The following is a 17,847-nucleotide window of genomic DNA, read 5'->3' as shown; positions in this document are numbered from 1 at the left end:
ATAACTTACTACTTTAATTTCTTCAATTGTCTTGTTGTTTTATTTCATTATCATAACCTTCATTGTATATGGTGCTTCACTTGGTTGGTTTTACTCAAGAGAATTGTGAAGCGAGCTTCTTTTCTATCTTGTTTTGTCTTGGATGTCAAGTAACTCTAACTTGCCTTGTCTTTTCACGTTTTAAATAATTCATTTATTTGATAATCTCCCTACAGTTTCCTGTTAGATGTAGGGTATATCTTCTTTTACGATTTTTTAATTTATTTCCAGCATATCTATAATTTTGAGTAAGTTTGTGGTGGGGGCAATAATAATGAGGAAACGGCTTCCCTCTAGTACCTCTTCCCTCCAGTTTCCCTTTTAATTGGTGACACGTGTCACTTAATATAATTAATGACTTAGATTCCTTCTTCCAAACATGACTCTATACACACCCCTGCAGAGAACCAAACCCAGTTAATTTTCTTTCTTCCTGAACAGGTCAAGTCTCGCCCAATGAATGCCAATGAGAAAATTGCCAATATTATACCCAATACTGAAAGAACGATGAATCATTGTTAGCATCATTATCTAGATGTCGTTTATCATTGTTAGGAGTCTTTTATATTTATCCTTATGTCGTTTATGCTTATCTCTTAGCTTTATCCTTTAGTATAGATTAGTCTCTAGAGTTCTCTTTTAGTTAGAATAGTATTCTTAGGAACAACGTGTATTTAAGCTCATTCAAACATTCAATAAGATACATAGTTTTCCATAGCTTCTTCAAGCTCTTATATGGTATCACAGCCAACACAACTCTAACGAGTACGATCCAACTTTATTTTTTTTTTCCTCTCCAACATACTCAGATGGGTACCAACGGCAACAACAACAATTTCAGAGTTGTCAATGCTGACAACACAACGGTACCAACATCATTATTCGCTCAATCACGCTTCCCAATTACCCATCAAACTTAGCGGTGGCCATAACTTTGCCACTGGAAAGCTCAATTTTCCATGCTTATGTGTGGCTACAATCTTTTCGGTCATCTTGATGGGACCACTCGGCCCCGAGTCGCACTATCACCCTTGGCACAAACACATCTCCCAATCCTCGCTTTTTTTTTACCTTGGTTCCGTCAGACCAACTCATTCGAACGCCCTTATGGCCTCGTTGAACCCACCATTGCCTCCATCGTTCTTGCTAAAACGGCTTGGGACGCCTTGCATACCACCTATGCAAATAGGTCTCAAACCAGGGTCTTCAGCCTGCGTGATCAACTTGCCCGCATCACTAAAGACTCTCGCTCCATCACCGAATATCTTCAAACTATTCGGTCCCTCTCAGATGAGTTAGCCACTGCGGGTGCCCCTGTGTCCAACCCCAAACTCATCGTCAAAATACTCAGTGGTCTAGGCCCTGAGTTTCGTGAGATCTCTGCTGCCATTCGTGCACGTGACACAAATGTCACCTATGAGGAATTGTTTGAAAAATTACTGGATCATGAACTCTTCCTCCGTCACGAGGATGCTAAGAAACTATCCACCCCCATCACTCCGCATACAAATACAAATTATCGCAACAATCGCAGTGCAATAATTTCCGAATGGGCGCCGAATTCACGCTCTAATACTCAACCACGACGACTTGACAAACACGAGCCCAAATACTGTTGTTCGCTGCCAACTATGTAACAGGATTGGCCACACCGCCAATGTTTGCCGCTCTAAATCCCACGACCACCTTCAGGCCTTCGCCAACTATGCTGCTGGATTCAATTCTTCCACCAACCCTTGGGTAGTCGACTCAGGAGCCACTCACCACATCACAACGGAGCCGCACAACCTAAAACCGTATAACGGTAACGAGGACGTCTCCATGGGTGATGGTAACAAAATTCCCATTTCACACACTGGTTCTACTCAATTAAATGCATCAAATAATGTTTTTAAACTAACCGACACTTTGTGTGCCCCATCCATTAAGCGCAAGCTTATCTCTGTTTCCAAATTTTGTCAAGATAACCTAAAGTCTATTGAATTTTTCCCTTTGATTTTTTTGTGAAGGATCTGAAAACGCGCAAACCGTTGGTGCACGGCCGGAACAACAATGGACTGTATGAGTGGCCTGTCTCACATCCCCAAGCTCACATGTCCGTCTCATCCACTCCCTCACCACTTGGCATCAACGACTGGGTCACCCCCACTCTAGAGTTCTTAGGTTTATTTTAAATAAATTCTCGCTACCATTTCATGAGCAAGACAATTTTTCTCATTGTAATTCCTGCTTATCTAATAAAGCCCATCGGCATCCATTTAGCAAATTAACTTTGTGTAGCTCTAAACCGCTTCAAATTATTTTCAGTGACTTATGGGGGCCATCACCAGTTTTATCTCTCGACAAAAAATTGTATTACCGTATTTTTGTTGATCAATTTACCAAATACACTTGGCTTTACACTCTAAAGAATAAAAGTGAAGTTAAAGAACTTTTTCAAAATTCCATCCTCTCGATGGAAAAACACTTTGACACCAAAATTTTATCACTTTACACTGATAGCGGAGGAGAGTATAAAAGTCTTGATTATTATCTCTCTCTCTTCACGGCATTGAACACCTTTCTACCCCACCCTATACGCCCCAACGAGTTGCCCTTGCGGAGCGTCGACATCGTCATATCGTCGAAACTGCAAGAACAATCTTACATGAGGCGTCTCTTCCACCCCAGTTTTGGTCTTTTGCGTGTCATCATGCTGTCTACCTCATTAACCGTTTGCCAACTTCTCAGTTAGATAATCAATCCCCGTTCCACCGATTACTTGGAAAACCACCTGATTACAGTTCCCTGCGAATTTTTGGTTGCTTATGCTATCCATGGCTTAAACCCTACTCCAAAAACAAACTCGAACCCAGATCCACACCATGTGTCTATCTCGGATTCTCATTATCCCACCATTGTCACCAGTGTTTTGATCCAAATACTTCTAAGGTTTATTTATCCCGCGATGTAAGGTTTGTTGAGAATAATTTTCCTTTTAAAACTTTGTTCTCCAATATTACATTTAAGCGTTCTAACTTGGAATGGTGACTCGATACTACAATTACTAATTCTTGCAAAATCCCCCTCCCCTTCCCATTATTCCGGTTCTGCCCAACCCCTCAATATTGACGTACCCAAGCAAAATATTGTGTCCCAATCCACTTGCGTCTTCTCCAGCAGTCCCCTCCTCCAACTCTACCTCGCAGTCCAAGTTTTTCGAGTCTCCACCAGCGGATGAAACAATTTCAGAGCCTTTGCAGACTTCTTCTTCAGGTAAGACTCTCTCTCCCTCTCCTACTACAATTCCTAATTCCCAGAACCTAAATTTCAGTCCATCCCCAATTCTACCTTCATCTATACAACCCCAATCCCCACCTATAAATACGTCCACACCCATAGCCAAACCTACAACCAGTTCCACAACTCCACTCTTAGTATATCAACGTAGAAATCCTCCCCCATTACCATCCATGGCTTTGCGCCAACCTGCCCCAAGGCTAACAACCGCCCGAACCGGCCCCATCCTCGCCTCACTGTCCGTCTCCCGCAAACCGTGTTGTTACTAGGTCCCAGAACAACATCAGCAAACCTAAACAAATCTTTGATTACCTAGCCAACTTGACCCCCATTATCACACCCAATACTGTGAAACAAGCACAAAAATACCCCCGAGTGGCGCGAAGCGATGAAACATGAACTTGATGCTTTAATGAAAAACCGGACTTGGGAACTTGTTCCACATGATCCCTCTAAAAATATTGTGGCTTGTAAGTGGCTTTTCAGGATCAAAAGGAAAGCAGATGGTTCCGTTGATCGCTACAAGGCGCGGCTGGTTGCGAAGGGCTTTACTCAGAGACCCGGAATTGACTTTCATGCTACTTTCAGCCTTGTTGTCAAACCTACCACAGTACGCATCATCTTGTCCATTGCTCTTCGCTTTCGCTGGCCGCTTCGTTAACTTTACATCAATAATGCCTTCCTTCAAGGCGACCTTGATGAGGAAGTGTACATGATGCAGCCTCCCGGATTTGCAGACAAGGTAAATCCTTCTCACATGTGTAAGCTGCGCAAGGCCATTTATGGCCTGAAACAAGCACCTCGAGCTTGGTACACCGCGCTTAAGGGTCATCTGCTCTCAATGGGCTTCATCAAGACAGAATCTGATAGCTCTTTATTTGTTCGACATGGTCTCGGCGATATCACGTTCCTTCTGGTTTATGTTGATGATATCATCGTCACTGGCAGCAACACTACTAGTGTGAATCATGTTATTTCCTCTCTTGCTGCTCGGTTTTCGATAAAAGACCTTGGGAATCTCACATTTTTCCTGGGTGTTGAGGTCATTCGGAATTCCCATGGCTTTGTGCTCTCACAAGCTAACTATGTCAATGAAATCCTGAATGACGAACTCATGTCTGATTGCAAAAGTGCCAAAACTCCTATGAGTGCAACCGAGGTGCTCAAACGCAATGATGGAGCCAAGTTGACAGACGGTACTCGCTATCGTCGAGTTATTGGCAAGCTCCAATACCTCTCTTTCACCAGGCCGGACATAGCTTATGCTGTTAATAAGCTCTCTCAATTTATGCAAGCACCATCTGAACTTCACTGGAAAGCTGTCAAAAGAGTGCTCAGATATCTTTGTGGTACAAGCGAATTTGGCCTCCGTGTATCTCCGGATGTCGATCTCAATCTCCATATGTACTCTGATGCCGATTGGGCTGGTGATCTCGATGACAGGAGCTCCACCTCTGGGTATATACTGTTTCTTGGCCAAAACCCAATTAGTTGGTGCTCACGAAAGCAACGGACTGTAGCTCGCTCTTCCACAGAGGCTGAATATAGAGCTGTGGCCCATGCCCTTGCTGAAACACTCTGGGTGCACAACTTGCTGATTGAGTTGCGTCTAAAGCCACTGGAAGTTCCGACAATTTATTGTGACAACATTGGTGTCACCTTCTTGAGCAAGAACCCTGTCCTTCATGGTCGTATGAAACATGTTGAGGTGGATTTCCACTTTGTGCGCAAGAATGTTGAACACAACAGAGTTCGCATAGTCCATGTCCATGGTGCTGACCAGCTAGCTGATACCCTCACCAAGGCACTTGCCAAACCAGCGTTCGACCACAACTTGTTCAAGCTAGGCTTAGCAACACCTCGCCTAACTTGAGGGGGGCATATTGGAGCATCATTATCTAGATGTCGTTTATCATTGTTAGGAGTCTTTTATATTTATCCTTATGTCGTTTATGCTTATCTCTTAGCTTTATCCTTTAGTATAGATTAGTCTCTAGAGTTCTCTTTTAGTTAGAATAGTATTCTTAGGAACAACGTGTATTTAAGCTCATTCAAACATTCAATAATACACACAGTTTTTCCATAGCTTCTTCAAGCTCTTATAAGAACTAGCTCTAAATAAACTCCGCTCAACATTTTTATATTTTTGATTTGTTTATATTAGCCCCTAATATTCATAAGTCATTAGAGTAGTTTGAAGATTGAACATAAGTTATTGATTCTGGATGGAGTTAAAGAGAACAAGAAATTAAAATAGTGTGCATTAGTTAGCAGTTTAACACTGTGCAGAAAGAAGAAAAACATGAAGGGCATTCAAGGAAGAGAAATGGCTTTAGTTCAGCGAGATGTATTGAATTATTAGAGAATAATTTGAGTCATTAATTATATTTAGTGACACGTGTCACCAATCAAAAGGAGAACTGGAGGTACTGGAGGGGAGCCGGTTCCCAATAATGAATATATGGAATTGTCTTTGACATGAAGTGTTTTACCTCAGAGTGAATTTTTCAAAGCAAATTCGGAGCCACAAACGAGTACAAAAAATAAAATGCACATCTATAAAAAGACATATGCCACAGAGCAGGTTCATTTCATTTGTTTTATAACAGTCATGTCTGAGCTAGTTTGCCCGTACCTCGACTAATTCACCGGGTACCTGTTTCTCTCAGCAACACATGCACGGGTAACATTTCATATGTTCAACATCAACATCAGAAACCAGAACGTGTTCGTCACTTTTCAGCATATTTATATATATACTTCTTTCTTTTCCTCGATATTTTGCAAATTTAGGATAAAAAAATTGACATATGTTTCTTGATCTGTGAGTCCCCTAGTCACATTTCTGGAGTAAGATCAAGCTGCCTTCTCAATTGCTTCTATGCATTCTATGACCGATGCCTTGTTTGTCATTGCCGTTATTAGGGCTTCATGAAGCTTGCTATTGTTTTTCAGTAGTGAAGCAGCAAATAGAACCTGCAAAAATTTGACAATATAATGGTCATGCTTGGGATCCACTTGCAACACTATAATCTAGATGTTCGGATGGTTTAGAAGTGACAAAGTCAACAATCTCTGTGTGCAAGCGCCTCACGAATTTAGTATATGTTTGAGTGTGTTCATCACAATATGCATCTAGTTTTAGACTTACCGCCCATCTTGTAAGGTTCTGTTGCTGGTCTTTGCTAAGCGACGGCTTGCTTCTGTTTAGAAATCTCTGTGAAGACAAAAAGCAACATATTTAATAAAAAGGTTCCCGAAAAAAAAAAGGCAATTTAACTCCCAGATAGTGTTCACTAGACCTGAAGAGTGAAAAGGTCAGCTGATTGACCAACAACTTTATCATACTTTAGCCCTTCTGCTGCCAGCCCGGCCATCGCTACTACTGCCAGCCTGAGAAATGCAACTAACTTGTGAAAATTTCCTTTTTCTGGCTAAAGTTTCATAAGCAAAGTTACTTTGGGTGCGCTTGGAATGAGGGAAAATGTTTTCCACGAAACAAAATAAGTGGTTTTCTTACTTATTTTCTAGTGTTTGTTAGGTAAGCAGAAAATATTGTCCTAAGAGCATTTATACATATTCTAGGCGGAGCTAGAAGCCAACATACGGGTTTGGCTGAACCCCACTAGCTTTAGTTCAAACCCTATATTTTTATCACAAAATACGTACAAAAATTAAATTCAGAATTTACAATCCATAAAGTTTAAATTCTGGCTCCACCTCTGGGGGTTGGGGTGGGGTGTCAGGAGTGGGAAGGAGACGATTAGTGTGTAATGCCACTTATGGAACTTGTTTTCCCTACTCACAAGGAAATTCATTTTCCTAAATTTTAAGGAACTTGTTTTCCTAGAGAAAATGTTTTCCGAAACATCTTGACCAAACAAGAGAAAATTGTTAAAACTTTTTCCTCCATACCTTCACACCCTTCATGTAAAATATAACTAGCTGCAGATACGTGACAAAGTACCTACACAGCAAGTAAATTGATAGATTGTAGGTGAGAGACTTTTGAGATTGATACCTGTCAAGTTCTTTTGAGTCAAGCTGCCCACTGTAGATCAGCTTTTCCAGTCTTTCATCAATTAAATTGACATGCTCTTTCCCAATATCCAGTGAATACCCAAGGATAGGGAGACCAATTAGGTAGGAAACTGAAATTGATATTGTACAGTCAAATTTTAGCCACCAGCTTAAACAGAGCAAAGTTGGTGTAAGCGTAGAAGCACAACACCGACAATAACAACTACGCCTTCGTCCCAAACAAGTTAGGGTCGGCTATATGAATTTTATATTTTCCATTTAAGCTCAACTCATGTCAGCATTATACCAAATAAAAATAAAAATAAACAATAAGTTAGAAATATATATAAATAAGAGTAATAATAATAATAACATTAGAAGTTCTCTAACAAGACTAAAGAGATACATTTGAACTATCACTTCCATTTTTAATGCAAAATAAGACACATGCCCCTTGATATAAAGATAGATTTACTTAGAAACTATCAGTGACCCTTAGTGAGGGAACTATGCAACTTTGAGATGCCGTAATCAATTTGTCAAACTTTACAATGATAATATTGAAAACTGGAACAGGATGTCACCTAAGAAATGAGCTGCTTCGTGTCTGGCAATTCTCTCCTGGTAATCAGGAAAAAATGATGAAAATCCATCAATGGCAGCCTGAAGGAGCCTACATAATGAATAAAAGAATGAGCCATAACGACCTGCATGCAGTAGAAAAAGCTTAACTGAATATATCTTCTTCCTTTGACAGATATCTTAAATATTAAGGTTTGAAGAAATATACGTTATGAGATTCAGAAGAATGCCTAAATCACGACTTACCCTGGGGAAGTACTTCCAATTCCCAAAACTACTAAAGATATGCTTCCGATCAAGTATGGAACAAAGAAACCCCAGTCCTGAAAAGATAAAGAAGGAATCAACAGTGTGTCCTGCATGTATCTGTCAACTTTTATCCATATATTGTTAGAAAATACTATTGGGTTGGGTCTGTCAGTTTCTTGCTTTAAAATAAGATACAAATGCTCTAAAGGAAGACAAGTTATAGAAAATCACTCTGGCCAAACTCAAAGGACTAATTTGAGTCATGGCTTGGATTAATCGGGGTAATAATAGTATCTTGCTAGAAATGGATTGCCATACAGCTACATTAGGGATATGGGAGGTATTGTTAAGGAGGAGATGTTAGAAGCAGTTAACTAGTTCAAAGGAATAAAATCTCAAGGAGAAGGAATTTCACTACAAAATTTCCCTTTACATAGTCCCATCTTCTCATCTTCTCTTTATTTAGTAGTCTTACCTTAAGTTACTCGGACTCTTCACTTTCAGTGCCACACCCGTGTCAACACGACATGGGTATGGGTGTGGGTGTGGGATCCGTACCCGATCTGGTCAATCGCTTTTGGGTACTTTGACCAAAATCAACGGAGAAATTCCGGACAGATCCAATGACTTTTATAATCAAAACAAAAGCTGAGATGGACTTAAAGAAAATGGAATACCTTGTATATTGAAATTTCTATGTCACTCCTTTTCCTTTTATCTCCTTCCGGGATTCTCCTCTTGATCAATATTTTCTCATCATGTTTTCCACATAATATCTCATAATTTAGATTTTATAGTTCTATTTTTAGATATTTCAATTATTTTTAGCCGAATCCCCGCACCCGTATCCATACCTGGATCCGTATCCCTGAATCTTAGAATTTAGATCATGAAAGATCCGATCTCTAGATCCTCACCCGTATCGGACACCCGCACCTGAGTCCGAGTAACTTAGGTCTTACCTAGCATTCGCATATTATCCTATTCTTCATTTTATTACTACCTGTTACTTCACATGCTTTGTTTATCTTGCTATTTGCTGTCATAATTTTTCTTTTCTATCCTGCTTTGTTATATTTCTTTTAAGCTGAGGGTCTATCAGAACAGCCTCTCTACCCCACAAAGGTAGGGGTAAGGTCTGCGTATATCTTACCCTCCCCAGATCACACTTGTGGACTATACTGGGTATGTTGTTGTTGTTTTACTGAACTTTCAAAAAAGAAAAGAGAACACGATGAACAGCAGAAAAGTAGGTTAGTAAAAGAAGTTACCCCAGGAAGTTGGCCAGCAAGAACACCCAAAAACCCTGTGGTGCCTACCACTGTAAACAGAAAAGCTGCCTGTATGAGTATCACTGAAGGAAATCAGTATCAAACAGATTTAAGAACAGAGTCCAAACAGTCGAATAAAAAAGATATAACCACATTAATCATCTCTTATTAAATCCTGAAAAAAGTAAGAACACTGCTTCAAAGCAAAATGCATCTAGGACCTGCTAGTTCACATTCCTAGAACCAATTTTTTTCAGACTCCCCAAAATGTTCTCACACACATGTTGTATCCTCCAAAAATACACTACTTTTGGAGGACTCGACATGCACCGGTCGACATTTTGAAGAGTCTGAGGAACATAGACTGTATGAATAAGATCAAACTATGCACATGCCAATCACATATAATTAACCCCATCAATCTGCATGACTAAGTCTATTAAGAATTCGGAGATATAACAATTGGAGACTATTGGAATCCAAGATTGAATCTCAATCATTTCGTTCAATATGTGCCAAGAACGCCAAAAAGACTTAAATGTTCCCCCAGAATACTGTATAATAAGGAAATTGACAGTTGGTTTTGAATTTGGTGCTATTTCCATCGATGCAATAACACAAATTTCATGAAGAAACTTACATCATTTCTGACACTCGGGATTGCAAGGTTCTCTGCATTTTTTAATCCGAGATTTGTCAGCTCTCTGAGAGATGTCTGCAAGAAAATTTAAAGACCATTGCAGAGAATTATGGCCACAATGTGTGCTAATTAAATAAATTAGATAACAGATACATACTGTTCTTATGAACATGAGTGTTTAGACCCATATGGACGGCTAATATCTGGATAGCTCTTTCTAAGAGCTTCACATTTTAAATGAGAACTAACCGTGCGACGTGAGACATATGGTTGAGAACTCCACTTTTTGGCCCAACTAACTTCAACTAGCTGATCAAGCGCCTCTTTGACAGCATTACTATCTTTCTGGAATGAAGAAAATAGGTTTATAAAACAGTTAAGAATAATTGCAGAAAGTATGATAAGAAGAAGTTAATCTTGGAAAGCTGATATGGTAAGAAGAAGTTAATCTTGGAAAGCTGAACAGAACAGAAAGGCCAAGAAGCGAAATTAAACACAATTTCAGACGGCAAACATAAAAGCATCTTTTCCCAAAAAAAAAAAAAAAAAAGTTTAGGAGCCAGATGAGTAGCTTTAATCATATTGAGAAAACGAATAGCCTAATTAGTAGTTGGGAGTGGGAACAAAGTTATTGTTACTGTAGCAGTTCATCCATTGAGCTGATAAATTTTAGAAAAGCTGTAGAACTATTAGCAACAGTTAAGCGAGGGTAAAACATAACGATTTCCAGTCAATGAGGTCTATTCAAACAGGCTATAACTTTTAAGTCACAGAGATCATTAAACATGCTCAAGTTTGTGTGCCATGACTGATAATTTTAACCTTAAAATCATGAAAGACTTTGTTTGATCATCTTCTTGAAGAACTTCTGTTTGTGAAACAGCCCCTTAAGTAAAATGAAATGAAAAATTCTTTCCTAAACCAGTTGAGTCGAATGTTTGACCCCTAAACATCTTTCACAAGCCAATGAACACTATAGTGATTTTCCAAAATGTTCAAGTGGCATATCTCACCAAGCACCGATGGACGGCGCTTAAAATAGAACAAAAATTACCACTTGGTACATAACTCAGAGGAACTTCTTAGTTCTGTTTCAACTTAGTCTCTATTACCCACTTCCTAATCGTCTCCAGAATCCAAGGTATAGGAAAATATCTCTTTCATTTGCATCCTAATATTAATTCATCTCCATGTTCGATTTTTATTACTCCCTCCTTTCATCTTATATGATCATATTAATCTAGACTGGATACAGAGTTCAAGATGTTAACTTAATTTAGTATTTTATTAGTAGTAGAAGACAAAAGTTAGGGAAAACATCATGTCAAAGTTTGAAATTCAAATAGTTGAATGAATTACCACTCTTGGAACAAGACTATTATCAGAATAATGTTAACTTGGAATGTCCTAAGTTGAAAAGAATTTCATATAAATCAGAATTCGAACTTTTGAAAATCATGAAAACTGTATTCTGCGCACTAACAACATATAAATGTCTCACACCTTCAGGTAAAATTGACCTACAACAATAGGTAACTCTTCATATCTATTTGTATCAAGTCTCATATGACGATACTATAGAAAATAGAGTGATGCCTGCTATAACAAGTGAAATTGCATTGATATATAGTGTAAAAATTCTATATGTTGTCCGTGTACAAAACTTAAATCCTATATTATTAGTGAAATCATCTCAAACATTTTGAGATCTCTCAAAAGAATTTCATATAAAATGAAACAGATGGCAGGGGGGGTTGGAGGTAAAAGCACACTACCCACATACGGGTTCGGCCAACCCAGCAACTTTTGCAAAATTAGTGTGTTTGTGTTAAAAAAAATTCATTAAATATGTACACACATAAAAATTTAGAATCCAAATGTTAGCACTTGGAATCGTCATTTTAAATTCTAGAATCCATAAAGTTGAAATCTTAACTCCACATCTGAGTACGACTATAGCAAAGGACAAAGCCTATGAGACTACAGAATGTGTGTAAATAATAGATTCTGAACCCATAAATTTGATGAAAGTGGTAGAATTATGAATCTGAATCTCATAAACCACATACCGGTTTGGCAAACCAACAACTTTAGCTCAAACAGTGTGTGAAAAAATTTATTAAATATGTACGCATACTAAAATTTAGAACCCAGTTATTAGCACTTGAAGTCTGTCATTCTGAAATTCAGAATCTTTAAAATTAAATTTGAAATCCTGGCTCTGCATGTGAGTACGACAATAGCAAAGAACAAAAGCCTATAAGATTAAAGTTTTGGGAAAGAGGGAATGGCACCTTAGAAATGGCGTTTTGGAGGGTGTTCAAGTCAACACCAGCAGCAGCAGACGAAGAAGAAGAAGCAGCTGAAGCTCTAATTTTGATGCTCCATTTTCCAGTATTTGTGGAACAAGGAATTATTGGAGTACTACTGCTTTGTATCAAGAACTGAGAATTGAAGAGAGATGATGTAGAATTTGACATTCTGTTTTCTCAGTTCCTTTCTTTCTCTCTCTCTCTCTCTCTCTTCCTTAAAACCGTTAAGGAATTTTGAGGACACGAAAATCTGTTGATAAGGTTTGTCGTGTTGCTTAAACGACCAGACAGAAACTTCAGTATGAATAGTTGCTTTTGAGTCTCCTCTTTTTCAGTTTTTTAATTGAATTTTCCTTGCTATCCCAATTTATGTAATACTCCTTCTGTTTCATTTGATTGGATACGAAATTTAAGAAAAAATATAGGACTTTTAAACTTATGGTGTTAAATGAGTCACATATATTTTACGTCTATAAATCATTGCATAAAGATAAATTTTTTTCAAATATTAAAAGAGGTCTTTTTTTTTTTAGCACGGACTAATAAGAAGTAAGTTAATTAAATAGAAACGGATGGAGTACTTTCTTATTTTTCGGTGAATTTCAAGAAAATAATATCATTCTACATTTAATAATAATTTAATTTTAATTTTAATTTTTTATTTTATTCTTAATGAGATGATTTTTAGCCTTAAAAAGTTCAAAAGTCTTTCCTTGTTCTCTTAACTTTGGATTGGGCTCCTCTCCATTTTCCCCAAGTTCAACCTTAGATTAGGAACACATGGCATAGAATAGAATTAATAGCTAAGATTTAATTGACTAAAATAAGGCCCTAACCATGATTTACATAATTAATAACTTATCTATCAATATATTAAAATATTTTCTCTCTCCCTATTTTTTTTTTTTTTTCCCCACCCATTTTAATTTTCCACACTTCCCCTCCAAATACTACTCGAACCTACACAGAATTATCCCTCATTTTAATTATCTCTTATTTTTTCTCTTTTACCCTGATTATTTCTCCCACTTATTTTTGTTTTCCTACACAGAAATAGACCCCATTATTCAATTGGTCATATTTTTCATTTTTCTCAATTATGATGCTTACTAATTCATAGAATATAGACCCCATTATTCAATCGGTAATAATATATTTCTGAAAGAGGGTATACAGATTCCTTTCTTTTTCTTTATCCACATAGCAGGGTTGGAAAGCCCTCTTTCAAAATCTGAAAGATATCTGCAGGGTTTTTTCTTTCATTTTGAAAAACCCTCTTTCAAAATCTGAAAGATATCTGCAGCCATGTTTTCGAGTGTTGCAAAAAAAATTACACCAAAAATTGTTCGGCGCAAAGAGGCAGAAAAGAGTGAGTAAACTGATAAGGAGCAAAAATATTTTACTGTGTAGGAAAATTAAAATAGGAAGAGAGAGAATATTTTAATATATTTATGGATAAGTTATTAACTATGTAAACCATGGTCGTTAGGATCTTATTTTAGTCAATTAAATCTTAGCCATTAATTCTAATCCATGCCATGTGTCCCTAATCTAATGTAGAACTTAGGAAAAATGAAGAGAAGGGATATGAAGATGAGCACAATCCCTTAAATTTAGTGGTGAATCAAACATCCTCACTGTCACATAAATTAAAGCTAAATCTATATGTAATATAAAGACTAGGCATAGACAAGGTAATGTAACACCTCTCTATGGCCTAGAAAGCCATTTATCTTTTTTCTCCTTTTTTTTTCTGGATTTTCTCTCATTTAAAAATTAATATTCTATGTATTAAAAAAAAAAAATCAAAAGCCACTCTCTTAAGTCGCTTAATTAAACCTCTTAATATCTTAATTGCAAACTCTTCACCCCCTCTACAACCGTTTGTTATTCTTCCTTGTAACATAATGTAGAAGTTGTAACATATATTTTTTTTTCAATTAATGAGAAATTGAAGAATACAATCACGTAATTGTAGAATACGAGGAGCTTTTATTATAAAAAAGCATGAAACTACTGTATATATGCATATCAATGAGGTTGCCAAGTCCCATGGAATACTGTTGTTTACTGTCGGGCACTCAATAGGCATGCAAACTAATTTGCAGTTTTGAACTTTTGTGTGCATTCATAGCCCATTGTCATTTGTTACTTCTCTCTGTTTCCATTTTTCCCTAATTTATATTGCTTTTGCAACTGAGATGGTTCGGTTTCTTCAGCATTGACCAAGCTGGTATTGCCTGTGCAGTAAGTCTAGGTCTTTTTATCTAATTTACTCCATTTGAATAAGAATTTTCTGCTTTTTATAGGTGCAAGAAATGGTTGGAAGGCTATGGTCTTATTAGAAGAAATGGTTCACGTTTGATGTTAGTTGCCGAATGATGATCAGTTCTCTTTGCTCCTAGACACTGCAACGGAAACTATTTTGTAATCATCTATTAAAAGTGTTCAAGAAGAATGGAGATGGTAGTTAAGTTGTGATGGTTTCAACGTGGATAAATTTTTGTTGTTTTCATTTTATATATAAATTATTGAAATTGCATTATTTGCTAGCAAAACTTATTTCATTTTCTTTTTGTTCATTTTCCAATTTTGAATTTTGAGTTTATTGTTACTTAATTTTGAGTTTATTGTTACTTTTTATAAGATTTCTTGAGGAAGGGAGCCTGATGATTAGCAAAAATATTTATATTTTCTAAGTACATATTTTGAGTGCTCAACCATGCTCTGTGCAAAGATCCAACTAAAGCTAAAAGAGAATTAAGGAAATTGTAATAGTGTTAGTGAATCCATATTGGAAAGCGTAAAACTAATTTGGAATTATCAGATTTTTTTTTACTTAATAACGTAATTGGCCTACAAAAATTCTCTTAGAAAAATTGAAAATACAAATAAGATTAAGAATCGAAAATTGCACATCAAAGAGACGTAAAATTGAATAGTATTTTTACAATGAATTTGATTCATTTTGGAGAGTTAAAAGTGACACTTCCAAAAGACGATATATTTATTCTTTCCTAATTGTTTTTTTTTTCATTAAATCCCATCTAAATAAGAGTAATATTAATAGCACATTTTATGATGTTTTATTTTTATTTATGAAGTACATATACACAGAAACTGAATGAAAGAGGTCTCACTTATTTGTATCTCTATGTAGGAGCCTAAAATATAATTATAATAGGATTTAATTTAAATATCTAAATACTTTTTTATGATCATTATTTAGACAATATGGGAAGTCGAGATGATGTACATAATCTCATAAAACTCTATTTACCATTATTTAAAATGCTATTATTTATAATAATAATAATAATAAACAAATTTTCCATTATTAAATTCCAAAATCTCTGCATATAATTAAGAATAAATATATAAACTAATAGTAATGTTTGCAAACAACATATAAATATTTCATAAATGTTTTCTCTATCTAAAAATTCCTAAATACAACTAATAATTATTTTATAATATTTATTTTCATGACCCGCGCGAAGCCCGGATGAATTCACTAGTGAGTAATATATATTTGGGGAAAATCCTTGAGTTAGAGCTTTATTTATATTTGGTCCCTGAGTAATTCAATTGAGCATACTCATCCTTCAATTAACTTAAATGTGTAATTTAGGTCCCACACTAACTAACAGACACTATTAAAAAACTGCCAAAAACCGACGGACCGCGTCGGTTTTTTCAATGAAACCGACGGGAAACCGACCCTTTTACGATCCGTCGGTTTACATAGCCTCGCTTTTTGAAAACCGACGGACCGCTTCGGTTTTTTGCGACGGACTGTGTCGCTTACGTGGTTCGTCGATTTTTATCCAATAATTTAAAAAAATTAAAAAAATTGACGAACTGAGTCGGTTTTTTTAATTTCTGATTTTTTATCTTAAATAAAAAAAATATAAATTTTATGAAAAAATCGACGCAAAGGCGTCGGTTTTTTATTTAATTTTTTTTATTTTAAATAAGAAACCGACACTGTGTGTCAGTTTTCTTGAAAATTTTAAGAATTAATTTCCAGAAAACCGATGGACTAAGTTGGTTTTCTGGAAAATTTCCAAAATTAATTTCCAGAAAACCGATGGACTGCGTTGGTTTTCTGGAAAATTTCCTGCATGCAATTGCTGCATTTTCTGCAGCCACACCTGCTCAAAAACTAGTACCAAAAGCTGCTCAAAACTAGCATTAAAATGCTCTAAATCAATTCTAAAAGAGCTACAACACATAAAATCCCCCTAAGTAACAATCAAACACATCAAACACTATCTAAACACATTAAATACGATCTAAATAGACCTTCAAAGTTAAAAAATATTTAAATGTCCAACCAAAAGTACCATTAATTAGTTCTACATAGTTTTAACATAAGTCCATAAAGCATAAGACATAAGTCCATTATGAAATCCAAACTAAAGCATAAGCCCCACGACTATATAAATGAACCCTAACCGCTTTCGATTTCAAATACTTCTTACACCGGCAACGAGAACAAGCACACCTAATTACCCCTTCATTTTAAAAGGGTGAACTGACATTGCATGTGTGTAAACTTGTCAACAAATTCATCGTGTACACCCACACGATCACTATTATTTATATTATACATCCACATACGATCCATCTACAAAAATATCCCCACAAATTATTGAGGTTATAGAAATATATTTTAACTTAAGAATTCAAACTTAAAATATAACTTAAGAAAATACAATACTTATGGATTCTAACTTTAATATAACTTTTAAAAGCACAATCCCAACTAATTCTAACTTTGAATTCTCAATAACAAATCTAACTTTAATAACTTATGGATTCTAACTTTAATATAACTTTTAAAAGCACAATCCCAACCAATTCTAACTTTCAATTCTCAATAACAATTCTAACTTTAATAACTTATGGATTCTAACTTTAACAACTTATGGATTATAACTTCAATATAACTTTGAAAAGCACAATCCCAACCAATTCTAAAAATTGAAAAGTAAATCTAGCCAAATAAAGTCTACATTTTAGTTTTGAGGTTACAGAAATATTATGACTTAACAATTCTAACTTTGAAAAGCACAATCACAGTAATTCTAACTTTGAATTCTCAATAACAATTCTAACTTTAACAACTTATGGATTCTAACTTTAATATAACTTGGAAAAGCACAATCCCAACCAATTCTAACTAAGCTAACACAAATACATTGACAATGAACATAAAAAATAGCACAATCTCAAGAATATATATATATATATATGAAAAGTAAACTAGCCAAATAAAGTTTACATTTTTTCACAAATTCAACATCAATAATTTTTAAAAGCACAATCCCAACCAATTCTAACTTTGAATTCTCAATAACAATTCTAACTTTAATAACTTATGGATTCTAACTTTAATATAACTTTTAAAAGCAGAATCCCAACCAATTCTAACTTTGAATTCTCAATAACA

The 17,847-nt window shown here is 36.0% G+C and overlaps 2 protein-coding genes across 2 annotated transcripts; one reads left to right on the top strand and one right to left on the bottom strand.

Moving 5' to 3' along the window:
• Positions 1 to 848: 848 nt before the first annotated feature.
• On the top strand, positions 849 to 1,676 carry LOC132061567 (uncharacterized). The gene is made up of 2 exons (XM_059454350.1): positions 849 to 905; positions 1,125 to 1,676. The coding sequence occupies exons 1-2, from the start codon at positions 849 to 851 to the stop codon at positions 1,674 to 1,676; spliced, it is 609 nt and encodes a 202-aa protein (XP_059310333.1).
• Positions 1,677 to 5,853: 4,177 nt separating this feature from the next.
• On the bottom strand, positions 5,854 to 12,687 carry LOC132060126 (uncharacterized). Its single transcript, XM_059453023.1, has 10 exons — positions 12,375 to 12,687; positions 10,330 to 10,425; positions 10,081 to 10,155; positions 9,441 to 9,509; positions 8,167 to 8,243; positions 7,923 to 8,011; positions 7,340 to 7,469; positions 6,621 to 6,711; positions 6,470 to 6,535; positions 5,854 to 6,294 (listed from the first exon to the last, which is right to left on the bottom strand). The coding sequence occupies exons 1-10, from the start codon at positions 12,558 to 12,560 to the stop codon at positions 6,175 to 6,177; spliced, it is 999 nt and encodes a 332-aa protein (XP_059309006.1). The 5' UTR covers positions 12,561 to 12,687; the 3' UTR covers positions 5,854 to 6,174.
• Between the last annotated feature and the right edge of the window lie 5,160 nt (positions 12,688 to 17,847).

The sequence above is a fragment of the Lycium ferocissimum genome, chromosome 6, assembly GCF_029784015.1.
Source record: "Lycium ferocissimum isolate CSIRO_LF1 chromosome 6, AGI_CSIRO_Lferr_CH_V1, whole genome shotgun sequence".
Lineage (NCBI taxonomy): Eukaryota > Viridiplantae > Streptophyta > Magnoliopsida > Solanales > Solanaceae > Lycium > Lycium ferocissimum.
The sequence above is the reverse complement of the archived record's forward strand: the minus strand, read 5'-3'. Positions and strand labels throughout refer to the sequence as shown.